Source organism: Macaca thibetana, chromosome 15 (assembly GCF_024542745.1).
Source record: "Macaca thibetana thibetana isolate TM-01 chromosome 15, ASM2454274v1, whole genome shotgun sequence".
Taxonomy (NCBI): Eukaryota; Metazoa; Chordata; class Mammalia; order Primates; family Cercopithecidae; genus Macaca; species Macaca thibetana.
In genome coordinates, this window is record NC_065592.1 from 75,995,075 (window position 1) to 76,019,320 (window position 24,246).

Genomic DNA, 24,246 nt, shown 5'->3' on the forward strand with positions numbered 1-24,246 from the left:
GGGAGGCTGAGGCACATGGATCACAAGGTCAGGAGATCGAGACCAACCTGGCCAACTTGGTGAAACCCCGTCTCTATTAAAATACAAAAAATTAGCCAGGCATGGAGGCACATGCCTGTAGTCCCAGCTACTCAGAAGGCTGAGGCAGGCGAATCACTTGAATCCAGGAGGCGGAGATCTCGCCACTGCACTACAGCCTGGTGACAGAGCAAGACTCCATCAGAAAAAAAAAACAAAAAAGCATAGTCTCTAGACAAGCAATTTCATATCTACGACTCTATCCTATGGAAATAGAAGAATGGTAGGATATACTTAAGAAAACTTTACTGCTGCTTTATTTAATGACAAACACTGAAGATTACTGAGTATCTATAGCTAAGGGAATGACTAAATAAATTGGTATGTCTGTATCATGGAACAGTCTGTAGCCATTAAAAAAAAAACACCACCTTAGGACGCTCGTGTACTGCAATGGAATAATGATAATATCCTTGTGCTTTAAAAAAAAAAAAGTGCACATACAGAAAAAGGTCTGGAAGACTGCTTCTTAGGAATATGACTGGTGAGTGACACAGCAAGAGTTATGTAGCCAGAGGCAATAAAGGATGTAACCTACACAGATTACTTTCAATTTTGAATCATTAAGAGTTGTTCCCCCAAACAAACATGTATTACTTTTATGATATAAAAATTAAACCAAAAACTTATTTCTCCTGCATCTTCAAAGTTTTCTAGATATCATGCTTTGCTTATATGAAAATCTAGGTTGCCCTTGGTTGTGATAATTTTCACAACCAAGGGCAACCTAATTCTCTGATTTATGCTGTTTTTACTGCCTTTCAAGTTTCTTATTTATATCTAAACTCTTCAAAACTAGTCCTCATGAACACATTGGAAGAAAGTAATCTCTCTCTATCCCTATTTTACTACAGCATTTCTTCCACCCTAAAAAACCAGTAGACAGTGGCTCACGCCTATAATCCCAGCACACTGGGAGGCAAAGGCAGGTGGATCACTTGAGCTCAGGAGTTCGGAGACCAGCCTGGGTAACATGGCGAAAACCTGTCCCTATAAAAAATACAAAAATTAGCCAGGCGTAGTGGCCTGTAGTCCCAGCTACTTGGGGAGCTGAAACAGGAGGATCACTTGAGCGTAGGAGGTGGAGGTGGCAATGAGGTGAGATCGCACCATTGCACTCCAGCCTGGTTTATGAAAGAGAGACCCTGTCTTAAAATTAATAATAAAAAATTTAAAAATACTAGAGACAGAGTGACACATTATATAAGAAAAGAGTCAATGTAGCACTAAGAGGATGTAGCAATCCTAAATGTATCAAACAAAGCTGTAAAATATGCAAAGAAAAATTGATAGAAATGAACAAGAGAGACAAATCTACAATTATTGTCAGAGACCCCTTTCTCAATAATCAATAGAACTAGACAGAAAAATCAGCAAGGACAAAGAACTCAGCACCACTATGAACCAATAAGATCTAATCAACATTTATAGAGCACTCCATCCAACAAGAAAAGAATACATACTTGTTCTAAGTGTCTACAGATTATATATACAAGATAGACCATATCTTGGGCATTAAAAAAACCTCAATGAATTTAAAAGAACCAAAATCATACAGAGAATGTTTTCTGACCACAATGGAATGAAATTAAAATCAACAGCAGAAAATATCCAAACACATGGAAACTAAACAACACACTTATAAATGACCCATAGCTGCCAGGCACTGTGACTAATGCCTGTAATCCCAGCACTTTGGGAGGCTGAGGTGGGTAGATCACCTGAGGTCAGGAGTTCAAGGCCAACCTGACCAATATGGAGAAACCCTGTCTCTACTAAAAATAAAAAATTAGCCAGGCATGATGGTGCATGCCTGTAATCCCAGCTACTCGGGAGGCTGAGGCAGGGGAATCACTTGAATCTGGGAGGCAGAGGTTGCGGTGAGCTGAGATCACGCCATTGTACTCCAACCTGGACAACAAGAGTAAAACTCCATCTCCAAAATAAATAAATAAATAAATAAAGGTCAAAGAGTAAGAGTTTCAAAGAAAATAAAAATTACATTGACCTAAATGAAAATTAAAATGAAATATACCAAAATTTATGTGATACAGCTAAGGCAATCTTGACACAAAAATGTAATTGCTTTAAATGTATACACTAGGAAACAGAAAAAGTTCCTAATAATCTATGATCCACCTCAAACACTTAGAAAAAGAGAAAGACAAACTCAAAGCAAGTGAAAGAAGGAAATAAGAGCAGAAATAAAACGAAAAACAGAAAAGCAAGATAGAAAAACCAGTGAAACAAAGAACTGGGTCTTTAAAAAGATCAATAAAATTGACATCATCTAGGAAGACTGACCAAAAAGGTGATGACACAAACAAAGACACCCCCGCCCCCCAACAGACAGACACAATTAGCAACATCAGGAATAAAACAGGAGATATCACTACAGATCCTGTAGACATCAAAAGGATAATAAGGAAATACTGTAAACTCTACACATATTAATTCAACAAGTTAGATGAAATGGACCACTTCTTCAAAAAACACAAACTACCACAACTTACATATACAAAATACATCACTTGAATAGCCCTATAAACATTCAGGAAATGAAATAAATAATCTAAAAACTCCCAAAAAAGAAATCTCTTGGCCCATATGAAATTCTGCCAAACATTTAAAGAATTAAAAACAATTCTACACAATCTCTTTCAGAAAACAGGAAACTTTCCAATTGATTTTAAACTAGTGCTATCCTGATACCAAAACCAGACCAAAGCAGCACAGAAAAAAAAACTACAGACCAATATTGCTCATGAACATACAAAAATCCTTAACAAAATATTAGGAAATAAAATTCAGCAATATATATGTATGTGTACACATATGTGTGATTGATATATATATATAGATCTATATTGATATATAGATCTATATATATATATAGAAATGAACAAGAGAGACAAATTCACAATTATTGTCAGAGACACCTTTCTCAATAATCAATAGAACTAGACAGAAAAATCAGCAAGGACAAAGAAGAACTCAGCACCACTATGAACCAATAGGATCTAACCAATATTTATAGAGCACTCCACCCAACAAGAAAAGAATATATACTTTATATCTGAACTCTTCAAAACTATTCCTCATGAACACATTGGAAGAAAGTAATCCCTCTCTATCCCTATTTTACTAGAGCATTTCTTCCATATATGTGATATATATATCTCAAGTAGAATCTATTCCAGGAATGCAGGGCTAGTTCAATATTTAAATATCAATCAAGACAATACACCATATTTATAGGCTGAAGAAGAAAAATCACATGGTCACATCAATTGGTGCAGAAAAAGCATTGGACAAAATACAACATTCATTCATTGTTTTTAAAAAAAAAAAACTTAGAAAATTTGTAATAAAAGATGACTTTCTCAACTTGACTTTTAAAAATCTACATAAAATTTATAGCTAACATACTTAAGGGGATGCTTTCCCCCTAAGATAGGGAACAAGGCAAGGATGTTCCCTCCCACCCATTTTACTTAACATGGTGCTAGAAATTCTAGCCAGTACAATAAGGCAGAAGAAAATAAAAGGCATACATATCAAAAATGAAGAAATCAAACTGTTACTATTTGTAGAAAACATGACCAGCTACATAGAAAATAAATTCCAAGGAAATGACAAGGGAAAAAAAACCTACTAAATAAATTCAGCAATGCTGGAAGATACCAGATAAACATACACACACACACACACACACACATACACAAACTCCAATGGTATTTCTATATACTAATAATGAACACAGAAACTAAAATTTAAAATATGATACACCATTTAAAATTGCTCCAAAAAAACCCCAACATATTTACAAACAATTCTAACAAAACATGTACTGGACTTGTATGCTGAAAACTATATAACAGCAACAAAGGAAATAGACTCTGAGTTCCCCAGAACTTGAGCTCTCGCCTCAAGAAACACCTGCAAACCTACACAGATGAGAAACCTTACCACTGGGCCTGAGATGGCCATGAGTGGAAATCTGTCCTCTCAGATGAACTGACCAGTCACTATCACCAACACACAGGGAACAGCCCGTTTAAGTGCCAGAAGTGCAACCCTGCATTTTCCAGGTCAGACTGCCTTGCCTTCCACATGAAGCACTTTTAAATCACAAACAGTGGATATGACCCACACTGCCAGAAGAGAATTCAGTACCTTTTTTTTTTTTTACCTTTCACACTGTCTCTCCAGTGAGACAAGGAGTCGACCTGGGAAGCACTACAATCATGGTCAAGTGCTGAACTAAGTCAACTTGTGAGTGAATAATCAAGAAAACTTAGGAATCCAAAAGATAAAAATCAAAGAACAGGTGGGATCTGTGATTGGATCTACTATCACTCCAATTCTAAATCCAACTTGAATATTCCTGGACTTAGAAAACACCAAGCAGGTGACTGGAAGTTGTGGATATAAGGGTATAAATGAAATCCCTAAGTTGAGGGGAGGGAAGACTAAAATTCCCTTGAATTGTGTTTTATTTATTTTTTTTTTTTTGAGACGGAGTCTCGCTCTGTCGCCCAGGCTGGAGTGCAGTGGCCGGATCTCAGCTCACTGCAAGCTCCGCCTCCCGGGTTTACGCCATTCTCCTGCCTCAGCCTCCCGAGTAGCTGGGACTACAGGCGCCCGCCACCTCGCCCGGCTAGTTTTTTGTATTTTTAGTAGAGACGGGGTTTCACCGCGTTAGCCAGGATGGTCTCGATCTCCTGACCTCGTGATCCACCCGTCTCGGCCTCCCAAAGTGCTGGGATTACAGGCTTGAGCCACCGCGCCCGGCCGAATTGTGTTTTAATACAATATAAGCATGAAGATCACCTTGTATTCGCTTTGCCTTCTAAAAATCATTATTATGATGTTAGAAGAAGAAATTCAGATACAGAAAATGTGTGTTAATATCCTAAATAATGGTGCTTGGTGAGTCTTGGTTCTAAAAGCACTAAACAAAGAAGCCAAAGTTCTGAAACGCTGCATACTTTGACAAGGAAAATCTACTTTTGTCTTCTGATCTACATTTATGATCTAAGTAAGGTAAATAAGCCTTGTTTATGTCTTTAACATTTTGGTCAGATGTAGTGGCTCAACACCTGTAATCCTAACACTTTGGAGGACTAAAGTCCCCCTCAACTCAGGGGGACTGCTTGAGCCCAGGAGCTCCTAGATCAGCCTGGACAAAACAGTGAGCCCTGCCTCTGAAAAAAAAAAAAAAAAAAAAAAAAAAAAAGAAAGAAAAATACCCAAGTGTAGTGGTACACACCTATAGTCCTGGCTACTCAGGAGGCTGAGGCAGGAGGATTGCTTGAGCCCAGGAATTCAAGGTTGCAGTGGGCTAAGGTCACACCTCTGCACCCCAGCCTGTGCAAAAGAGCAAGACCCTGTCTTAAAAAAACAAAAGAGCCAGGCGTGGTGGCTCACGCCTGTAATTCCAGCACTTTGGGAGGCCGAGGCAGGCGGATCACGAGGCCAGGAGATTGAGACCATCCTGGCTAACACAGTGAAACCCCGTCTCTACTAAAAATAAAAAAATTAGCTGGGCGTGGTGGCCGACGCCTGTAGTCCCAGCTACTCTGGAGGCTGAGGCTGGAGAATGGCGTGAACCCAGGAGGCAGAGGATGCAGTGAGCCAAGATCGTGCCACTGCACTCCAGTCTGGGCGACAGAGCGAGACTCCGTCTTAAAAAAAACAAAAAAAAAACAAACAAAAAAACTTACCATTTTTTGAAGTTTGTTATGCACTGTGGTTTCAGATGTGCAACAATTTGTCAAATGGTTTATTCTCCAGTATGCTTAAGACAGAACAAAATTTTTTTCCATGTAGTTACCTGCCGTAATAAATACGTAATATAAATTTCAGTAAACTACTTCTGTATATTTGTAAATTACAAAGTAAAAAAAAATGAACATTTTGTAAACATTGAAAAATGAACATTTTATGAACAAATGAACATTTCTCATCGCAAGATGAGAATTATGTTTTAAATAAACCTATAATATTTCATCTAGGGAAAAGAAACAGATTTAAGTAAGTAGAGAGACAGATCACGTTCATGGATTAACACCTCAACATAATAAAGACGACAATTATCCCCAAATGGACATATAGGTATAATATAGTTCTTGTCAAAATATTGGAAAGCTTTTTTGTATATTAGATAAGATTATTCTAAAATTTATATTGAAAGGCAAAGGAACTGGAATAACTAAAATGATTTTGAAAAATAAACTGGGAGGAATCAGTCTAACCAACTTCAAGACTCATTATATGGCTACAGTAAGTAATCAAGACTGTGTGATATACTGGCCAGGAGCGGTGGCTCACACCTGTAATCCTAGCACTTTGACAGCCCAAGGCGGGTAGATTACTTGAGCTCAGAAGTTCAAGACCAGCCTGGCCAACACGGTGAAACCCTGTCTCTACATAAATACAAAAAAAAAAATAGCCAGGCGTGGTGGCACACGCCTATAATTCCAGCTGCTCTGGAGGCTGAGACAGGAGAATCACTTGAACCTGGGAGGCAGAGGCTGCAGTGAGCCAAGATCACACCACTGCATTCCAGCGGCAACAGAGCAAGACTCCATCTCAAAAAAAAAAGACTGTGTGGTATTGACAAGAGACAGACATGTAAATCAATGCAACAAAATGGAGAACCCAGAAAGAGATCCACACAAAAATGCTAAACTGATTTTGTACAAAGGCACAAAAGCAATTAAATGAAAAAAAGATGGCCGTACAGTCAGGATCTTTCTGCATTATTTATTATAACAGCATGTGAATCTACAATTATCTCAAAATAAAGTTTGGTTTTTTTAAAAAGATGGTAGGTAGTTCCATCTGAAGTAGCTCTTATGGCCAGGCACTGTGGCTCATGCCTGTAATCTCAGCACTTTGGGACAGGGAGGCAGAAGGATCACTGGATGCCAATAGTTTGAGATCAGTCTGATCAACATAGTGAGACCCCCATCTCCAAGAAAAAGAAAAAGAAAAAAAGAGAAAGAGAAAGAGAGGGAGGAAGGGAGAAAAAGAGGAAGGAGAGGAAGGGGACGGAGGGAGGGACAGATGGGGAAAGGGAGAGAGAGGGGGATTGGGGGAAGGGTGAAGAAGAGAGGGAGGGAGGGAGGGGGAGAGAGAAAGAAAAGTAAAGAAAAGAAAAGGCATTTATACAACAGCTTCCAAACAACACTGTATCTGAAAATTGGTCATTAGGATTCTTGGCATTTGTCTGTCAAAAAAAAAAAAAAAAAAAAAAAGAAGTCTTATTTTGGGCAGTCAAAAATCATCTCCTGGAAGCACACTTTGCCATAAGAGGCACAACAGGGTATGTTCCTTATTAACAGGACATATTCAATCTACAGTTAGTAGCACAGTTATCTGCCATGCCCCAAAACCAGTTGTCCATCAAGAATTCTGGGTCCCAAACCAGGCTGAAATAAAATATAGGCACATCCTCCTTTTAAAAGATCCAATTTGGGAACAGACAGATTTATTCCCAGAACAATGCATTGGTTTACCAAAACATGTTTGACCTTTCAAAGGACCTCTTTGTGGCGTGCTTCCTTAACACATTTTAGAGGACCCTTTTGATTAAAACTCCACTTAGCTCTTCTTTTTCAGAATCTTATCTGCTTAAGCCATATGGAGCACTCCCCCATGGGACCAAGTAACTCCTCTGTTTCACAGGGGAAGACACTAAGGCTCAGTTCCGTGACCTGCTCAGGATCCTGGGTAGTAGCAGTCCTGTCTCCTAACTCCTATACCACTGCTCTTGCTCAAGTCCATTATTTCTGCTATTCCAACTTTAAACAATTATTCTGGTGGGATTCTCTTCCATTTAGACCTCACACTATACAGAGACTGTTAAACTGAACCCTGCAAGACACAGCCCTCATGAAATCCAGAGATAGAGACACTTTGCACAGCTGCTTTATAATACTGATGAGGAACACCCAGGTCCATCACGCTGTGAAATGAGAGAGAACAGGCCCTTCAGGCAGGAGCTGGCCACATTCTCTTTCCAGCTCTGTCCCTCAGTACACATTCGCCTTCACCAACTATCTTACCTAACTACGTGTTGGCTTTTTTACCTTGAGTAAAACAGCAGCAGCAAGAAAAAAATATTTACTTCCTCTTCAATGAAAGGAAGAGTACAATGAGATAAACGTAATTGTTCATGTTCCTCAAAACTGAAGCATAAATTATACATGTGGCTGGACAATTATAACCACCATCCTGGGACCATCCTTCTTTGGGGTTCAGATCCTTTTCAGTATTTACAACCCCTTTGCAATGGAAGGGCACAGTTTTAAGAGATTCACTGATTTGCCTGAAGTCAGAGTTTGACCTGTGTCTCATTTGTTTCTAAATCCTTGTGTAGTCTTCTTCGTGTCACATGCTGCTATTCCTAATCACTAGGGACACGTGGAAAAAAAAGGCTTAATAACTAATGTCAAGTAGGCCAGGATTTTCCTACATCAGCGCTACTGACATTTTGAATGCAATAATTCTTTGTTGTAGGGGGCTGTCCTATAGGATATTTAGCAGCATCCTTGGATTCTGACCACTAGAGGCCAGTCGCATTCCCCTCTGCCAAGCTGTGACAACCAAAAATATCTCCAAATGCTCCCAGATGTCCCCTACTGAACAAAAGTGCCCCTGGTTGAAAACTACTGTGCTTTACATATAACATACAAATACATGGAAACAACCACCTAAGAAGAGAACTTTACAGAAGGCATAATTCTCTTCAAATATTTGAAAAATTTCCATATAGAAGCAGGAATGGATTTGGCATGCCAGGGAGCAGACCTATACCCAGTGGGTTCAAGTGGGTTCAAGTTAATAATAAAATCAGCTAACATTTATTCTTCCTATGTGCCAGGCACTGTTCAGTACACTTTGAAGTATTATTTCATTTAGTCTTCACAATAACCTTGTAAGGTCAGTAGTACTGGCCCCACTTTACAGGTGAAAAAGCTGAGGCTCAGAAGAGAATAGTTAAAAGAATTTGCCCAAGGACCAAGAGCTAACAGCAAAAGGCAGAACTCGTACTCAAACCAAGGTCCAATACTGAGCCCAAGCTCTTAATTGCCAAGTATTATGACCATGACAAATTAAGGATTTTACCTCAGTAAAATCAAGAAAATAAAGAACTTTTTGACTTAAAAACTGTTTCTTTCATATGGAGATTTCTTAAAGAACTCAAAAGAGAACTACCATATGACCCAGCAATTCCACTACTGGGTATCTACCCAGAGGAAAAGACATCACTATACAAAGAAGACACCTGTACTTGTATGTTTATTGCGGCACTATTCACAATACCAAAGTGATGGAACTAACCTAAGTGTCCACCAATGGTTGACTGGATAAAGAAAATGTGGTATATATACACCACGGAATACTACACAGCCATAAAAAAAGAATGAAATCAGGCTGGGCATGGTGATGCATGCCTGTAATCCCAGCACTGGGAGGCTGAGGCAGGTGGACTGCTTGAGTCCAGGAGTTCAAGACCAGCCTGGGCAACATAAACAAGACCCCATCTCTACGAAAAACATTTTAAAAATCAACCAGATGCTATGGTACACATCTGTAGTCCCAGCTACTCAGGAAGCTAAGGTGAGAGGATCACCTGAGCCCAAGAGGTTGAGGCTACAATAAGCCATGATCACACCACTGCACTCATGACAGAGTGAGACCTTGTCAAAAAAAAAAAAAAAAAGAAAGAAAAAAAGAATGAAATAATGTCTTTTGCAGCAACACGGAGTTAGAGGCCATTATCCCAAGAGAACTAATTCAGAAACAGAAAATCAAATACTGCATGTTCTTACTTATAAATGGGAGCTGAATGATGGATACACACGGACATAAACATGGAAATAACAAACAGTGGGGACTCAAAAAGGAGGAAGATTGAGGGAGGTTGAAAAATTACCTATTGGGGCCGGGCGCAGTGGCTCAAGCCTGTAATGCCAGCACTTTGGGAGGCTGAGACGGGCGGATCACGAGGTCAGGAGATCGAGACCATCCCAACATGGGCTAACATGGTGAAACCCCGTCTCCACTAAAAAATACAAAAACCTAACCGGGTGAGGTAGCAGGCGCCTGTAGTCCCAGCTACTCGGGAGGCCGAGGCAGGAGAATGGCGTGAACCCAGGAGGCGGAGCTTGCAGTGAGCTGAGATCCGGCCACTGCACTCCAGCCTGGGCGACAAAGCGAGACTCCGTCTCAAAAAAAAAAAAAGAAAAGAAAAATTACCTATTGGGTACAATGTTCACTATTTGGATAATGGGTACACTAGAAGCCCAGTCCCCACCAGTTGGCAATATATCCATGTAACAAACATGCACATGTACCCCCGATTCTAAAATAAAATTTCTTTAAAAAAAAAAAAACTTTATTTTGCAAACAATTATTTCCGCAGCCACCATCTCAATCCTATCTCTCCAGATCAGACCCAGAAAACCTGCCTTCCTTTGTAACTTTCAGGGAAGTCTGCTCTGAACCCCTGTACAATACTCAATCCTTCCTATTTCAAGTTACTCAAACTTAGTAACATCCAACTTAGATGACAAGCTCCATGAGAGCAGGGGCAAGCAGCTTCTCACACATATTACACACTCCCATACAAAGCCTTGCACATACTGGGGCTCAATAAACACTTTCTAAATAAATGTTCCTGAGGCCGAAAGCCTCCCATACCACCCCTACCCTCCAAAGCCCACACCATGAGGGATGCTTAAGCAAGCACCTTTAAGAGATGCGATTCTTGCATTAGAGCTGAAGATTTTATTGGATATGCTCTGAGTTTTTTCCAACTCTGAGAATCTGAGTCAGGAAAAGGCAGAAAGGGACAGATGAGAGGCAACACAGCCTTCCGGCTACATCTTCAATCAAGCTACCAAGGACTCCCTTGACTATGACCAGAAGTCATGTGTCAGGGACTACATCTATTTATGTGTGTACGTATATGTATATACACTTACATGTACACATATACAAATACACATATACATGTATATCTGCAAATGCATATCTATCAGTTCCCTCTGTAAGAAATTAAGCAGACAGGCCAGGTGCAGTGGCTCACACCTGTAATCCTAGCACTTTGGGAGGCCAAGGCAGGTGGATCACCTGAGGTCAGCAGTTTGATACCAGCCTGGCCAACATGGTGAAACCTCATCTCTACTAAAAATACTCTACTAAAAATTAGCTGGGCATGGTGGCAGGCACCTGTAATCCCAGCTACACAGGAGGCTGAGACAGGAGAATTGCTTGAACCCGGGCGGCGGAGGTTCCAGTGAGCTGAGATTGCACCACTGCACTCCAGCCTAGGAGACAGAGTAAGACTCTGTCTCAAAAAAAAGAAAGAAAGAAAGAAAGAAATTAAGCAGACAAACATCTACAAGGTTTCTGAGGCCCTGAAGCCAGCACAAGGATGTACAAATAATCAGGAGTCTCTTTCTTCCCCTGGTATATGAACGAGGTAAGGCACATAATGCTCTAAAGTAACAGTCCCCGTAAAACACCAGCACACCTGCCAACCAGTTCTACCTCCCTCAGGTATCAGCGTCTGACACCCTTTCAAGAAAGTACCAAGTGGCCAAGCCCTGTTCCTGGAAGAAATGGGAGCTCATATGTGTGAGATGCTTTGAAGAGATGCTCACATATAGTGGAGGAGGAGAAGGAGAAGCATACTTTGCAACATTAAATATTAAATTGGAGGCCACCTGTCAAGAGAAAAACTCTAAATAGAATTAGATTTATTTGAGAGCCCAGATTTCCAGGCTATACTTCCATTTCTCTTAAAAAAAAAAAAAAAAAAAGTTAGGCCTAGTATTTATACAAAGTAGAAGCCCATCTTCTTACCATATCCAGCTAGTGGCAAGTTCTCTGAGCTAACCTGAGGGTGAAGTGGATGGAGAGCTGGCTGAGAATGCCACAGAGCAATCAAGCAAACACTTTGCCCAAGGGTCAAACTAAGTGGAACAGTTGTTGACGGAAAAGTCGTGCCATAAACCATTTGTGGTCTCTCCTTAACTTTCTCAGTGTTTTTGAGCAGTAGAGAGAGGACAGGAACCACCAACACAAGTTTTTCCTACCATCACTAGGTTTTTTACCACTGTACCTGGGATATTCTGGTTCTTTCCTTCCTAACTTCTATCTCCATCAATAGCATGGCATCTTCGCCCTTCATGTGCAACCAATCACCACCCAGTAGAGGCAGAGATCTAACTATCCAAAAAATGCATTCAGACAGATAAAACAAGAGCCAGTGCAAAATAAAACACATCATCACCACCCAGGAAGCTTCCAGGACCAACCACAAACACTCTCTTTCAATTTACAGACAGGTTTTTCCTTTTTCACCTGACTACTGACTCGCCCAACTTGGGATAACCACCAGTCAGAAGTTTTTAAATGCATGTATCTCATTCCAGGGGGCCAGGTGTAAACCAAGGCCAGTTGAAAACCGGCGCCATTTAATGAGATGTGGGTTTAAATGGGCCTATTTTTTTTTAACCTACCATTGTAGAGCAAGAAGTGAGCTTGGAAGCCTGCAGTTTAGCGCTTGTCACCAACCTTTTTTCTAAAGTCAAGGCAATTAGGCCCATGACTGTTAAAAATCTATCTCAAAGCTCTTGTCCTGCGCACATCAATCACAGTCACGGCTGAAAACAAATAGAATTTTAAAAATTTCTTTCTCCACACCCAAGGACAAGTGTGAGGGCAGCCGAGAAATCATGGCGACAGGAACAGCCGGTGTCCAAGGGGGCAGCTGCTTCTGAGACCTGCTTTGAGACGGACAGAGAACCAACCCGAGGTACTTTTCTCTCCCAATGTCTCTCCCTCGGCTCATTCACTATATTTTGGTCCAACAAACTGTTTTTCTCCTTTGAGAGGTTTATGGCGAGGGCAAGAGGGACTGAAGGGAAGCGAGGGGGCGACGCCAGGGATTTGTTGCTACACGTAAAGCTGGAAAACGTGCAGCTGTTTACTACCAGCGCCCCGTAGACTCAGAGCGCAGCTTGCAGCTGAGCGCTCCCCTCGGGCGCCGACCCCGCCTCCCCCACCGTTCGTGCGCCTTCGGCTTTGGAGGCGACGCACCACCTGCCCTCCCCGACGCGCTCGCAGGACGCCGAGCCCCCAACCAACGCCGCGCGGGCCCCCAGGGCATCAGTTCGGTCTCCCCTCAGTCCCCGCGCCCACGCCGCGCGCCGCTCACACCAAGTTACCTCGGAGGCCCGGGTTGTCGTCTCTGGCCCGAATCTTTCGGATTTTGACGGGGCGCCCGCTCAGGGTAGACAGGACCAGACGTTGGCGCAAGAAGTTGCACCCCGCGTAGCTGAGGGAGTTCGCCTGAGTCGCCATGTGCGCGCCCTCCGCAGAGACCTGAGCAGCCCGAGTGCGGCGACTTCGGACAGACGCGGGACCCGTGACCCCGGCGGTGGTGGTGGCTGCGACACCGACGGCGGCGGCTGGGGCTGCCTCCCGCAGCCCCGACGCGTCCACGTGGTTTGGAACAGGAAGACGGAGAGACTAGACACCGGGTCAGAGGGGAGCGGGGCGGAGCCAGTGGCCACCTCCCCGCCTCCCCGCCCGACCGGGGCGGCCACCGCGCCGGGCCACGCCGCTATTGGCCCGCGCCGGATCAGGGCGGTGCCCGCGCCGCGCCTCCATTGGCTCGCGCTGAAGCTGGGCGGTGCCCAAGCCGCGCTGCCATTGGTCCGTAGTGGAGCTGGGCGGTGCCCGGGCCTTGGCAACAGCGCGCGGCTGGAGGCAACGCGTGAGGGTGGCCCGGGAACCCCGGCGCGGGAGTTGCCAGTCAAGGCAGTCTCCTTTGGGTACCTCCTGGCGTGGTAGCAAGGGGAGATGGCGGACTGAGATTGATGCCTACGACGTGCCGGATTCTTAGCATCACTACTTACGGCAACTACTGGGGTGAAGATGCTATTATCTACCCCTCCTCTTTCTTTCTAAGAGAGAAAACAAGGGTTGGCACACTCACCCTATCGCAAGGATGCTGCTCAGCGCACTGCCGGCGCAGTCCCCCAGCTCCATGCTGTAACCTTGCAAGGTAGAGCCATCCTGTCTTATGAAGAAAGGGTCGAGGAATATTGCAAAGCTGACAGTGGCAGCCTGTACTGAGACCCGAATCCTCCCACAGCAGGCCGTTGCTTATTTTATTAAGAGACACCTCTTTGCCCCTTTCTCACGGGTCCCTTCGTTTATCGTCACTGCGTTTCATGGCAATTCAGGCCCTCCTACCTCGCATGCCTCGAGATAGATAGTTGTAATAACTTCCCACGCACACACACGCAATGATTTTCCTTCCCGTCCTCCTCCAGTCCTGCGCAAGAAAATCTTCCCAAACGTTGGATTGTTTCACTTCTCTACTCAAAAACCTTCTAAAATTTACAGTTAACTAACAAATGGGCCGGGCGCGGTGGCTCAAGCCTGTAATCCCAGCACTTTGGGAGGCCGAGGCGGGTGGATCACGAGGTCAGGAGATCGAGACTATCCTGGCTAACATGGTGAAACCCCGTCTCTACTAAAAATACAAAAAACTAGCCGGGCGTGGTGGCGGGCGCCTGTAGTCTCAGCTACTTGGGAGGCTGAGGCGGGAGAATGGCGTGAACCCGGGAGGCGGAGCTTGCAGTGAGCCGAGATCACGCCACTGCACTCCAGCCTGGGAGACACAGCGAGACTCCGTCTCAAAAAAAAAAAAAAAAAAACTAACAAATGACTACGAAAGTAGGAGTCCAATATCATAGTAATGTGGGTTTGTAGCCATTCTTGGACAACACTCACCAGACCATGAGTTCCAGAATGCATGGGGGTGCTCGGGGTGGGAAGGGGGGCTGGGTATGATAGTGTCTGAAAGAGGTGGGAGCTTAAATAAGATTAGGGATATAGCTAGCCTTATGTAGAAAACAGTGTGTTATAAAGTGGAGTGTAATGGCATGCTCATGACTCACTGTAGCCTCAACTTCCTGAGTTCTAGCAATCCTCCAACCTCAGCCTCCCCATTAGCTGGAACTACAGGTGTGCACCACCATGCTCAGCTAATTTTTGTATTTTTTATAGAGATGGGTTTTTGCCATGTTACCCAGGCTGGTCTCAAACTCCTGAGTTCAAGCAATTGGCCCACCTTAGCCTCACAGGCATGAGCCAGTACTCCCAGCCTTTAATCCATTTTTCTTTGATTTTTGTAAATGGCAAGCGATAGAGATCTAGTTTCATTCTTTTGCATATGGATATCCAATTTTCTCAGCACCATTTATGAAGAGACTGTCCTTTCCCCGACGTATGTTCTTGGCAACTTTGTCGAAAATGAGTTTACCGTAGATGTGTGGATTTATCTCTGGGTTCTCTGCTCCGTTCTACTGATCTATATGTCTGCTTTTATGCCAGTACCATGCCATTTTGTTTACTATAGCTCTGTGGTATAATTTGAAGTCAGGTAATGTGATTCCTCCAGTTTTGTTCTTTTTGCTTAGGACAGGTTTAGCTATTCTGGGTCTTTTGTGGTTCCATGTAATTTTTTTAATTTTTAATTTTTGTACCTAGAGAGTACATGTATATATGAGGTACACGAGAAGTTTTGATACAGGCATACAATGTGTAATAATCATATCATGAAGGATAGGGTACTCATCCCCTCATGCATTTTATTTTTTGTGTTATTATATAAACAAAACAGTTATACTGTTTTAGTTATTTTAAAATGTAAAATTGTTATTGACTACAGTCACCTTGTGCTATCAAATAGTAGATCTTACTCATTCTTCCTATTTTTTTGTATACATTTATTATCCCCACCTGCCTGCCATCATCCCCACCGCCTATATGTTTTCCAGTCTCTGGTAACCATCCTTCTACTCTCTACCTCATGAGTTAAATTGTTTTGATTATTAGATCCCACAAATAGGTGAGAACATGTGATGTTTGTCTTTCTGTGCCTAGCTTATTTCCCTTAACATAATGATCTCCAGTTTCATCCATGTTGTTGCAAATGACAGGATTTCATTCTTTTTTATGACTGAATAATACTATATTGTGTGTATGTATCACATTTTCTTTTTTTTTTTTTTTGAGACAGTCTTGCTCTGCCGCCCAGGCTGGAGTACAGTGGCCAGATCTCAGCTCACTGCAAGCTCCGCCTCCCGGGTTCACGCCATTCTCCTGCCTCAGCCTCCTGAGTAGCTGGGACTACAGGCGCCCGCCACTGCGCCCGGCTAATTTTTTGTATTTTTAGTAGAGACGAGGTTTCACCGTGTTAGCCAGGATGGTCTCGATCTCCTGACCTCGTGATCCACCCGCCTCGGCCTCCCAAAGTGCTGGGATTACAGGCTTGAGCCACCGCGCCCGGCCCATGTATCACATTTTCTTTATCCATTGATCTGTTGATAGACACTTTTATTGTTTTCAAATTTTAGCTATTGTGAAGAGTGCTGCAACAAACATGGGAGTGTAGATATTTCTTTGATATGCTGATTTCCTTTCTTTTGGGTATATATGCAGCAGTGGGATTGCTGGATCATATGGTAGCTCTATTTTTAGTTTTTTGAGGCACCTCCAAACTGTTCTCCATAGTGGTTTCACTAATTTACATTCCCTCCAACAGTGTACAAGGGTTCCGTTTTCTCCACATCCTCACCAGCATTTGTTATTGCCTGTCCTTTGGAAATAAGCCATTTTAACTGGGATGAGATGATATCTCAAAATGAGTAGTTTGCAAATATTTTCTCTCACTCTTTGGGGTTGTCTCTTCACTTTGTTGATTTTTGCTTTGGTTGCCTGTGCTTGTGGTTTATTAATCAAGAAAAATTTTGCCCAACCAACGTCCTGGAGATTTTCCCCAATATTTTCTGTAGCCATTTCATAGTTTGAAGTCTTAGATTTAAGTCTTTAATCCATTTTGATTTGGTTTTTGTATGTGGCAAGAGAAAGTGGTCTAGTTTTATTCTTCTGCATATGGATATCCAGGTTTCCCAGCACCATTTATTGAAGAGATTATCTTTTCCCCCATATATGTTCTTGGCACCTTTATTGAAAAGGAGTTCACTGTAGGGTTATAGACTTTTTTCTGGGTTCTCTATTCTATTCCATTGGTCCATCTGTCTGTTTTTATGCGAATACCATGCCATTTTGATTACTATAGCTCTGTAGTATAATTTATTTTTATTTTTATTTCTTTTTTGTGGGGGACAGGGGGACATGATCTCAGCTCACTGCAACCTCCACTGCCTGGGTTCAAGTGATTCTCATGTTTCAGCCTTCTGAGTAGCTGAGATTACAGGCATGTACCAACACATCCAGCTTATTGTAGTATAATTTGAAATCAGGTAATGTGATTCCTCCAGTGTTGTTATTTTTGCTTAGGACAGCTTTGGCTATTCTGGGTCTTTTGTGGTTTTATATAAACTTTAGAATTTTTTTCCTATATCTGTGAAGAATATTATTGGTATTTTAATACAGATTGCTTTGGGTAGTATGGATATTTTACTAATATTGATTCCTCCAACCCATAAACATAAAATATCTTACTATTTTTTGTGACCTCTTCAAAATCTTACATCAATATTTTATAGTTATCATTGTAGAGATCTTTAGCTTCTTTAGTTAAGTTCATTTCTAGGTATTTTATTTTCTTTTTAGCTGTTGTAAATGGGAACACTTTCCTGATTTCTTTTTCAGATTATTCATTGTTGGCATAGAGAAATGCTACTGATTTTTGTACGTTAATTTTGTATCCTGCAAATTTACTGAATTTATTAGTTCTAATATTTATTTGGTGGACTTTGGGTTTTTCCAAATATAAAATTGTATCATCTAAAAACAAGGACAATTTTTTCTTCTTTCTTTCTTTCTCTCTTTCTTTTTCTTTCCCCTTGCCTTTTTTTTGTTTTTTTGTTTTTTTGTTTTTTTTTTTTTGAGACAGGATCTCACTCTGTCACCCAGGCTGGAGTGCAGTGGCATGATCATGGCTCACTGAAGCCTCAACTTCCCAGGCTCAAGTGATCCTCCCACTTCAGCCTCCCTAGTAGCTGGGACTACAGGCATGTACAGGCATGCTCCACCACACCCAGCTAATTGTTTAATTTTTTGTAGAGATGAGATTTCACTATGTTGCCCATGCTTGTCTCAAAGCAGTCTGCCTGCCTCGGCCTGCCAAAGTTCTGAGATTATAGGCATGAGCCACCCACACCCAAGGGTAATTTGATTTCTTCATTTCCTATTTGAATCCCCTTTATTTCTTTCACTTGTCTGATTGCTCTCGCTACAAACTTCCAATACTGTGTTGAGTAACAGTGGTGAAAGTGGGAATCCTTGTCATGTTGTAATCTAAGGGGAAAGGCGGCCGATGTGGTGGCTAACACTTATAACCCTAACATTTGGGAGACCAAGGCAGGCAGATCACCTAAGGCTAGGAGTTTGAGACCAGCCTAGCCAACATAGTGGAACTTCACTTGGGTGTGGTAGCATGCACCTGTAATCCCAGCTACTGGTGAGGCTGAGACATGAGAATCATTTGAATCTGGGAGGCAGAGGTTGCAGCAAGCTGAGATCGTGCCACTGTACTCCAGCCTAGGTGACAGAGCAAGACTCTATCTCAAGAAAAAAAAAAAAAGAGGAAAGGCTTTCAGTTTTATGAGGAAGGGATATTGGATTTTATCAAATGCTTTTTCAGCATCAATTGAAATGATCATTTGATCATTTTTGTCCTTCATTCTCTTGATATGATGTATTACATTAATTAAATTGCATATGTTGAACCACCCTTGCATCCCTGGGATGAATCACACTTGGTCGTGATGAATGATCTTTTTAATGTGTTGTTGAATTCAGTTTCATTGAGAATTTTTACATCGGTATTCATCAGAAACATTGGCCTGAAGTTTGCTTTATTTGATGTGTCTTTGTCTGGTTTTGGTATCAGGGGAATACTGACCTCATAGAATGAGTTTGGAAGTATTCCCTGCTTCTCTATTTTTTGGAATAGTGTGAGTAGAATTGGCATTAGTTCTTTAAATGTAGAATTCAGCAGTGAAACCATCAGGTCCTGGGCTTTACTTTGCTGCTAGACTTTTTATTACTTCTATATTATTACTTGTTATTGATTTGTTCAGCAGTGAAACCATCAGGTCCTGGGCTTTACTTTGCTGGGAGACTTTTTATTACTTCTATATCATTACTTGTTATTGATTTGTTCAGGTTATGCATTTCTTCATGGTTCAGTCTTGGTAGGGTGTATGTATCCAGGAATTTATCCATTTCTTTTAGATTTTTCAATTTGTTGGTATATCGTTACTCATCATAGCCACTAATGATGCTTTGAATTTCTGCAGTGTCAGTGGTAATGTCTCTTTTTTAATCTCTAATTTGATTTATTTGTGTCTTCTCTCGTTTTTAGTTAGTCTAGATGAAGGTTTGTCAATTTTGTTTATCTTTTCAAAACATCAACTTTTTGTTTTTTTGATATTTTGTTTGTTTTCTTCATTTCAATTTCATTTATTTCTGCTCTGATCTTTATTATTTCTTTTTTTCTACTAATTTTGGGTTTGATTTGCTCTTGCTTTTCTAGTTCTTATTATAAAGATATATAGAATTATATGTTATATATTATTATATACATTAAAGATATATATATTATTAGATAGATATATGTTATTAGGTGTGTATATATATATGGGTGTACCAGTGTTGGGTGCATATATATTTATAATTGTTACACCCTTTTTCTGAATTCACCCCTTTGTCATTATATAGTGACCTTCTGTGTCTCTTTTATGGTTTTTGTTTTGAAGTCTATTTTGTCTGATACAAGTATAGGTATTCCTGCTCTTTTTTCAGTTTCCATTAGCTTGGAATATCTTTTTTTCCATCTCTTTATTTTCGGTCCATGTATGTCTTTATAGGTGAAGTGCGATTCTTTTTTTTTTTTTTTTTTAAACTTTAAGTTCTGGGATACATGTGCAGAACGTGCAGGTTTGTTACATATGTATACATGTGCATGGTGGTTTGCTGCATCCATCAACCCATCATTTGGGTTTTAAGCCCCACATGCGTTAGGTATTTGTTCTAATGCTCTCCCTTCCCTTGCCACCCACCCCACGACAGGCCCCGATGTGTGATGTTCCCCTCCCTATGTCCATGTGTTCTTATTGTTCAACTCCCCTTTAGGAGTGAGAACATGCAGTATTTGGTTTTCTGTTCCTATGTTAATTTGCTGAGAATGATAGTTTCCAGCTTCATCCATGTCCCTATAAAGGACATGAACACATTCTTTTTTATGACTAGAAGTGTGTTTCTTATAGGCAATACATTCTTGGGTCTTTTTTTTTTTTTTTTAAATACATTCAGCCAATCTATGTCTTTTGATTGGAGAGTTTAGTCCATTTACATTCAATGTTATTATTAATAAGTAGACTTACTCCTGCTATTTTGTTGTTTTCTGATTGTTTTGTGGTCTTCTCCTCCTTCTTTCCTTCTTTCCTGTCTTCATTTTAGTGAAGGTGATTTTCTCTGGTGGTATTATTTAATTTCTTGCTTTTTATTTTTTGCATATTTGTTGTATGTTTTTTGATTTGAGGTTACTATGAGGCTTTCAAATACTGTCTTATAACCCATTATTTTAAGCGATTACAACTTAACACTTTGCATAAACAAGCAGAAAAACCTAATAAGAATTCTATACTTTAACCTCATCTCTGCATTTTTCACCTTTTTGTTGTTTCTATTTATGTCTTATCGTGCTGTCTATGTCTTGAAAAGTTGCTGTAGTTATAATTTTTGATTCGTTAATCATTCTTTCTACTTGAGTAGTTTACACACCACAATTACAGTGCTATAATATTCTGTGGTTTTCTGTGTGCTTACTATTACTAGTGAGTTTTGTACCTTCAGATAATTTCTTCTTGGTCATTAACATTCTTTCTTTCAGATTGAAGAACTCCCTTTAGCACTTCTGTAGGACAGGTCTGGTGTTGATGTAATCCTCAGCTTTTGTTTTTCCTGGAAAGTCTTTATTTCTGTTTCATTTTTGAAGGATATTTTCACTGGATATATACTCTTCTAGGGTGAAAGTTTCTTTCCTTCAGCACTTTAAGTATGTCATACCATTGTCTCCTGGCCTGTAAAGTTTCCACTGAAAAGTCTGTTGCCAGATGTATTGGAGCTCCATTCTTTGTTATTTGTTTATTTTCTTTTGCTGCTTTTAGGATCCTTTCTTTATCTTTGACCTTTGAGAGTGTGATAAAATGCCTTGAGGTAGTCTTCTTTGGGTTAAGTCTGCCGGGTGTTCTATAACCTTCTTGTACTTTGATACTGATATCTTTCTGTAGGTTTGGGAAGTTCTCTGTTATTATCCCTTTGAATACACTTTCTACCCCTATCTCTTTCTCTGTCTCCTCTTTAAGGCCAATAACTCTTAGATTTGCCCTGTTGAGGCTATTTTCTAGATCCTGTAGACGTGCCTCATTGTTTTTTATTCTTTTTTCTTTTGTCTTCTCTATGTATTTTCAAATAGCCTGCCTTCAAGCTCACTAATTCTTTTTTCTGCTTGATCTATTCTGCTATTAAAAGTCTGATGTGGCTGGGCACAGTGACTCACACCTGTAATCCCAGGACTTTAGGAGGCCAAGGCGGGTAGATCACCTGAGGTCAGGAGTTCGAGACCACCCTGGCCAACATAGTGAAACTCCATCTCTACCAAAAATACAAAAATTAGCCAGGTGTAGTGGCACATGCCTATAATCCCAGCTACTCAGGAGGCTGAGGCAGGAGAATCATTTGAACCCAGGAGGTGGAGGTTGCAGTGAGCTGAGATCACAGCCACTACACTCCAGCCTGGGCGACAGAGTAAGGCTCTGTCTCAAAGAAAAAAAGAGTGATGCGTTCTATGGTGTGTCAAGTGCATTTTTTTAACTCCAGAATTTCTGCTTGATACTTTTTAATTATTTTCAATCTCTTTTTAAAATTCATCTGATAGAATTCTGAATTCCTTCTCTGTGTTATTTTGAATTTCTTTGTGTTTCCTCAAAACAGGTATTTTGAAGTCTCTGTGTGAAAAGGAATGCCGTATCTCCAGGATTGGCCCCTGGTACCTTATTTAGCTCACTTAGTGAAGTCATGTTTTATTGGATGGTCTTGTTGCTAGTGGATATTCGTCTGTGTCTGGGCATTGAGGAGTTAAGTGTTTATTGTAGTCTTCATAGTCTGGGCTTGTTTGTACTTGTTTTGTTTGTTTGTTTGTTTGTTTGAGACGAAGTTTCACTCTTGTTGCCCAGGCTGGAGTGCAATGGCACGATCTCGGCTCACCGCAACTGCACCTCCCAGGTTCAAGCAATTCTCCTGCCTCAGCCTCCCTAGTAGCTGGGATTATAGGCATGTGCCACCATGCCTGGCCAATTTTGTATTTTTAGTAAAGACAGGGTTTCTCCATGTTGGTCAGGTTGGTCTTGAACTCCCGACCTCAGGTGATCTACCCGCCTCGGCCTCCCACAGTGCTGGGATTACAGGCGAGAGCCACCGTGCCCAGCTGTACTTGTCTTTCTTTGGAAGGTTTTCCAGGTATTCAAGAGGACTTGGGGCTGGGTGCGGTGGCTTACGCCTGTAATCCCAACACTTTGGGAGGCCGAGGCGGGTGGATCACCTGAGGTCAGGAGTTTGAGACCAGCCTGGCCAACATGGCGAAACTCTGTCTCTACTAAAACTACAAAAATTAGCTGGGCATGGTGGCACATGCTTGTAATCCCAGCTACTCCAGAAGCTGAGTTCAATCGCTTGAACCCAGGAGGCAGAGGTTGCAGTGAGCTGAGATCATGCCACTGCACTCCAGCCTGGGCGACAGATCAAGACTCCATCTCAAAAAAAAAAAAAAAAAAAAAATCAAAAGGACTTGGGTGTTGTGATCTAAGCCATGTCCGAATTAGAAGGCACCCCAAGCCCAGTAATGCTATGGTTCTTGCAGACTTGTAGAGGTACCACCCTGATGATTTTGGATAAGATCTGGAAGAATTCTTTGGATTACCAAGCTGAGAATCTTGTTCTCTTCCCTTACTTTCTCCCACCACAGGTACTGTGCTGGTTCAGACCTGAAGGCAGCACAGCACTGGGTCTTACCCAAGACATGCTATAACCACTACCAGGAGAATTGCTTGAACCTGGGAGGCAGAGATTGCAGTGAGCTGAGATTGTGCCACTGCACTCTAGCCTGTATGACAGAGAGAGACTCCATCTCAAAAAAAGAAAGAAAAAACAACAACAACAAGCATTGGTGATGATATGGAGAAATTGGAACCTTTATGCATCGTTGGAGGAAATGTAAAATGGTGTAGCCCCCTGGAAAAAATATGGCAGTTCTTAAAAGGTAAAAATTAGAATTTTCAAATGACCCAGCAAGTCTGCTCCTAAGGTGTACACCAAGAAGCTTGAAAAAACATACGTTCTCAAAAAATCTTACACAATAATGTTCATAGCAGCCTTATTTATAACATTCAAAAAGCAGAAACAACCCAAATACCCATAAACTAAGGAATGGATAAATAAAATGTAATATATACATATAATGAGATCAGTCATAAAAACAATGAAGTATTAATATACCTACAATACAGATGGACCTTGAAAACATTATACCAGTTGAAAGAAGCCAGACACAAAAGGCCACATATTAAATGATTGTATTTATATGAACAATACAGAATAGGCATATCTATAAAGATTCCAGGGGGTAGGTGTAGAGGAAATTGGAGCAACAAAGTTTCATTTTGGAGTAACAAAAATGTTCTGGAATTAAGAAAGTAATCCTTGTTGCACAACATTGTGACTACACAAAAACAAACAAACAAACAAAATCCCAGCATCTGAGGATTAGGAAAAAAACAAAACAAACTCCACTCCATTGTATACTTTGAAATGTTTAAAATTGTGAATTATATGTTGTGTGAATTTTTTTTTTTTTTTTTTTTTTTGAGATGGAGTCTCACTTTTGTCACCCACGCTGGAGTGCAGCAGGGGGATCTTGGCCCACTGCAACCTCCACCTCCCTGGTTCAAGTGATTCTCCTGTCTCACCCTGCTGAGTAGTGGGACTGTAGGCATGCACCACCGTGCCTGGCTAATTTTTACGTTTTTTTTAGTAGAGACGTGC

At 41.2% G+C, this 24,246-nt stretch overlaps 1 protein-coding gene across 2 annotated transcripts in view; it reads right to left on the reverse strand.

Annotated features, from left to right (window-relative positions):
- RCL1 (RNA terminal phosphate cyclase like 1) overlaps nt 1-13,719 on the reverse strand; it is a 65,355-nt gene extending 51,636 nt beyond the window's left edge. For both annotated transcript variants that reach the window (XM_050761102.1, XM_050761103.1), the window contains exon 1: nt 13,326-13,719. In XM_050761102.1, the coding sequence (XP_050617059.1) occupies nt 13,326-13,461 (136 nt within the window). In that variant the 5' untranslated portion in view covers nt 13,462-13,719. The remainder of the gene's footprint in view (nt 1-13,325) is intronic.
- Between the last annotated feature and the right edge of the window lie 10,527 nt (nt 13,720-24,246).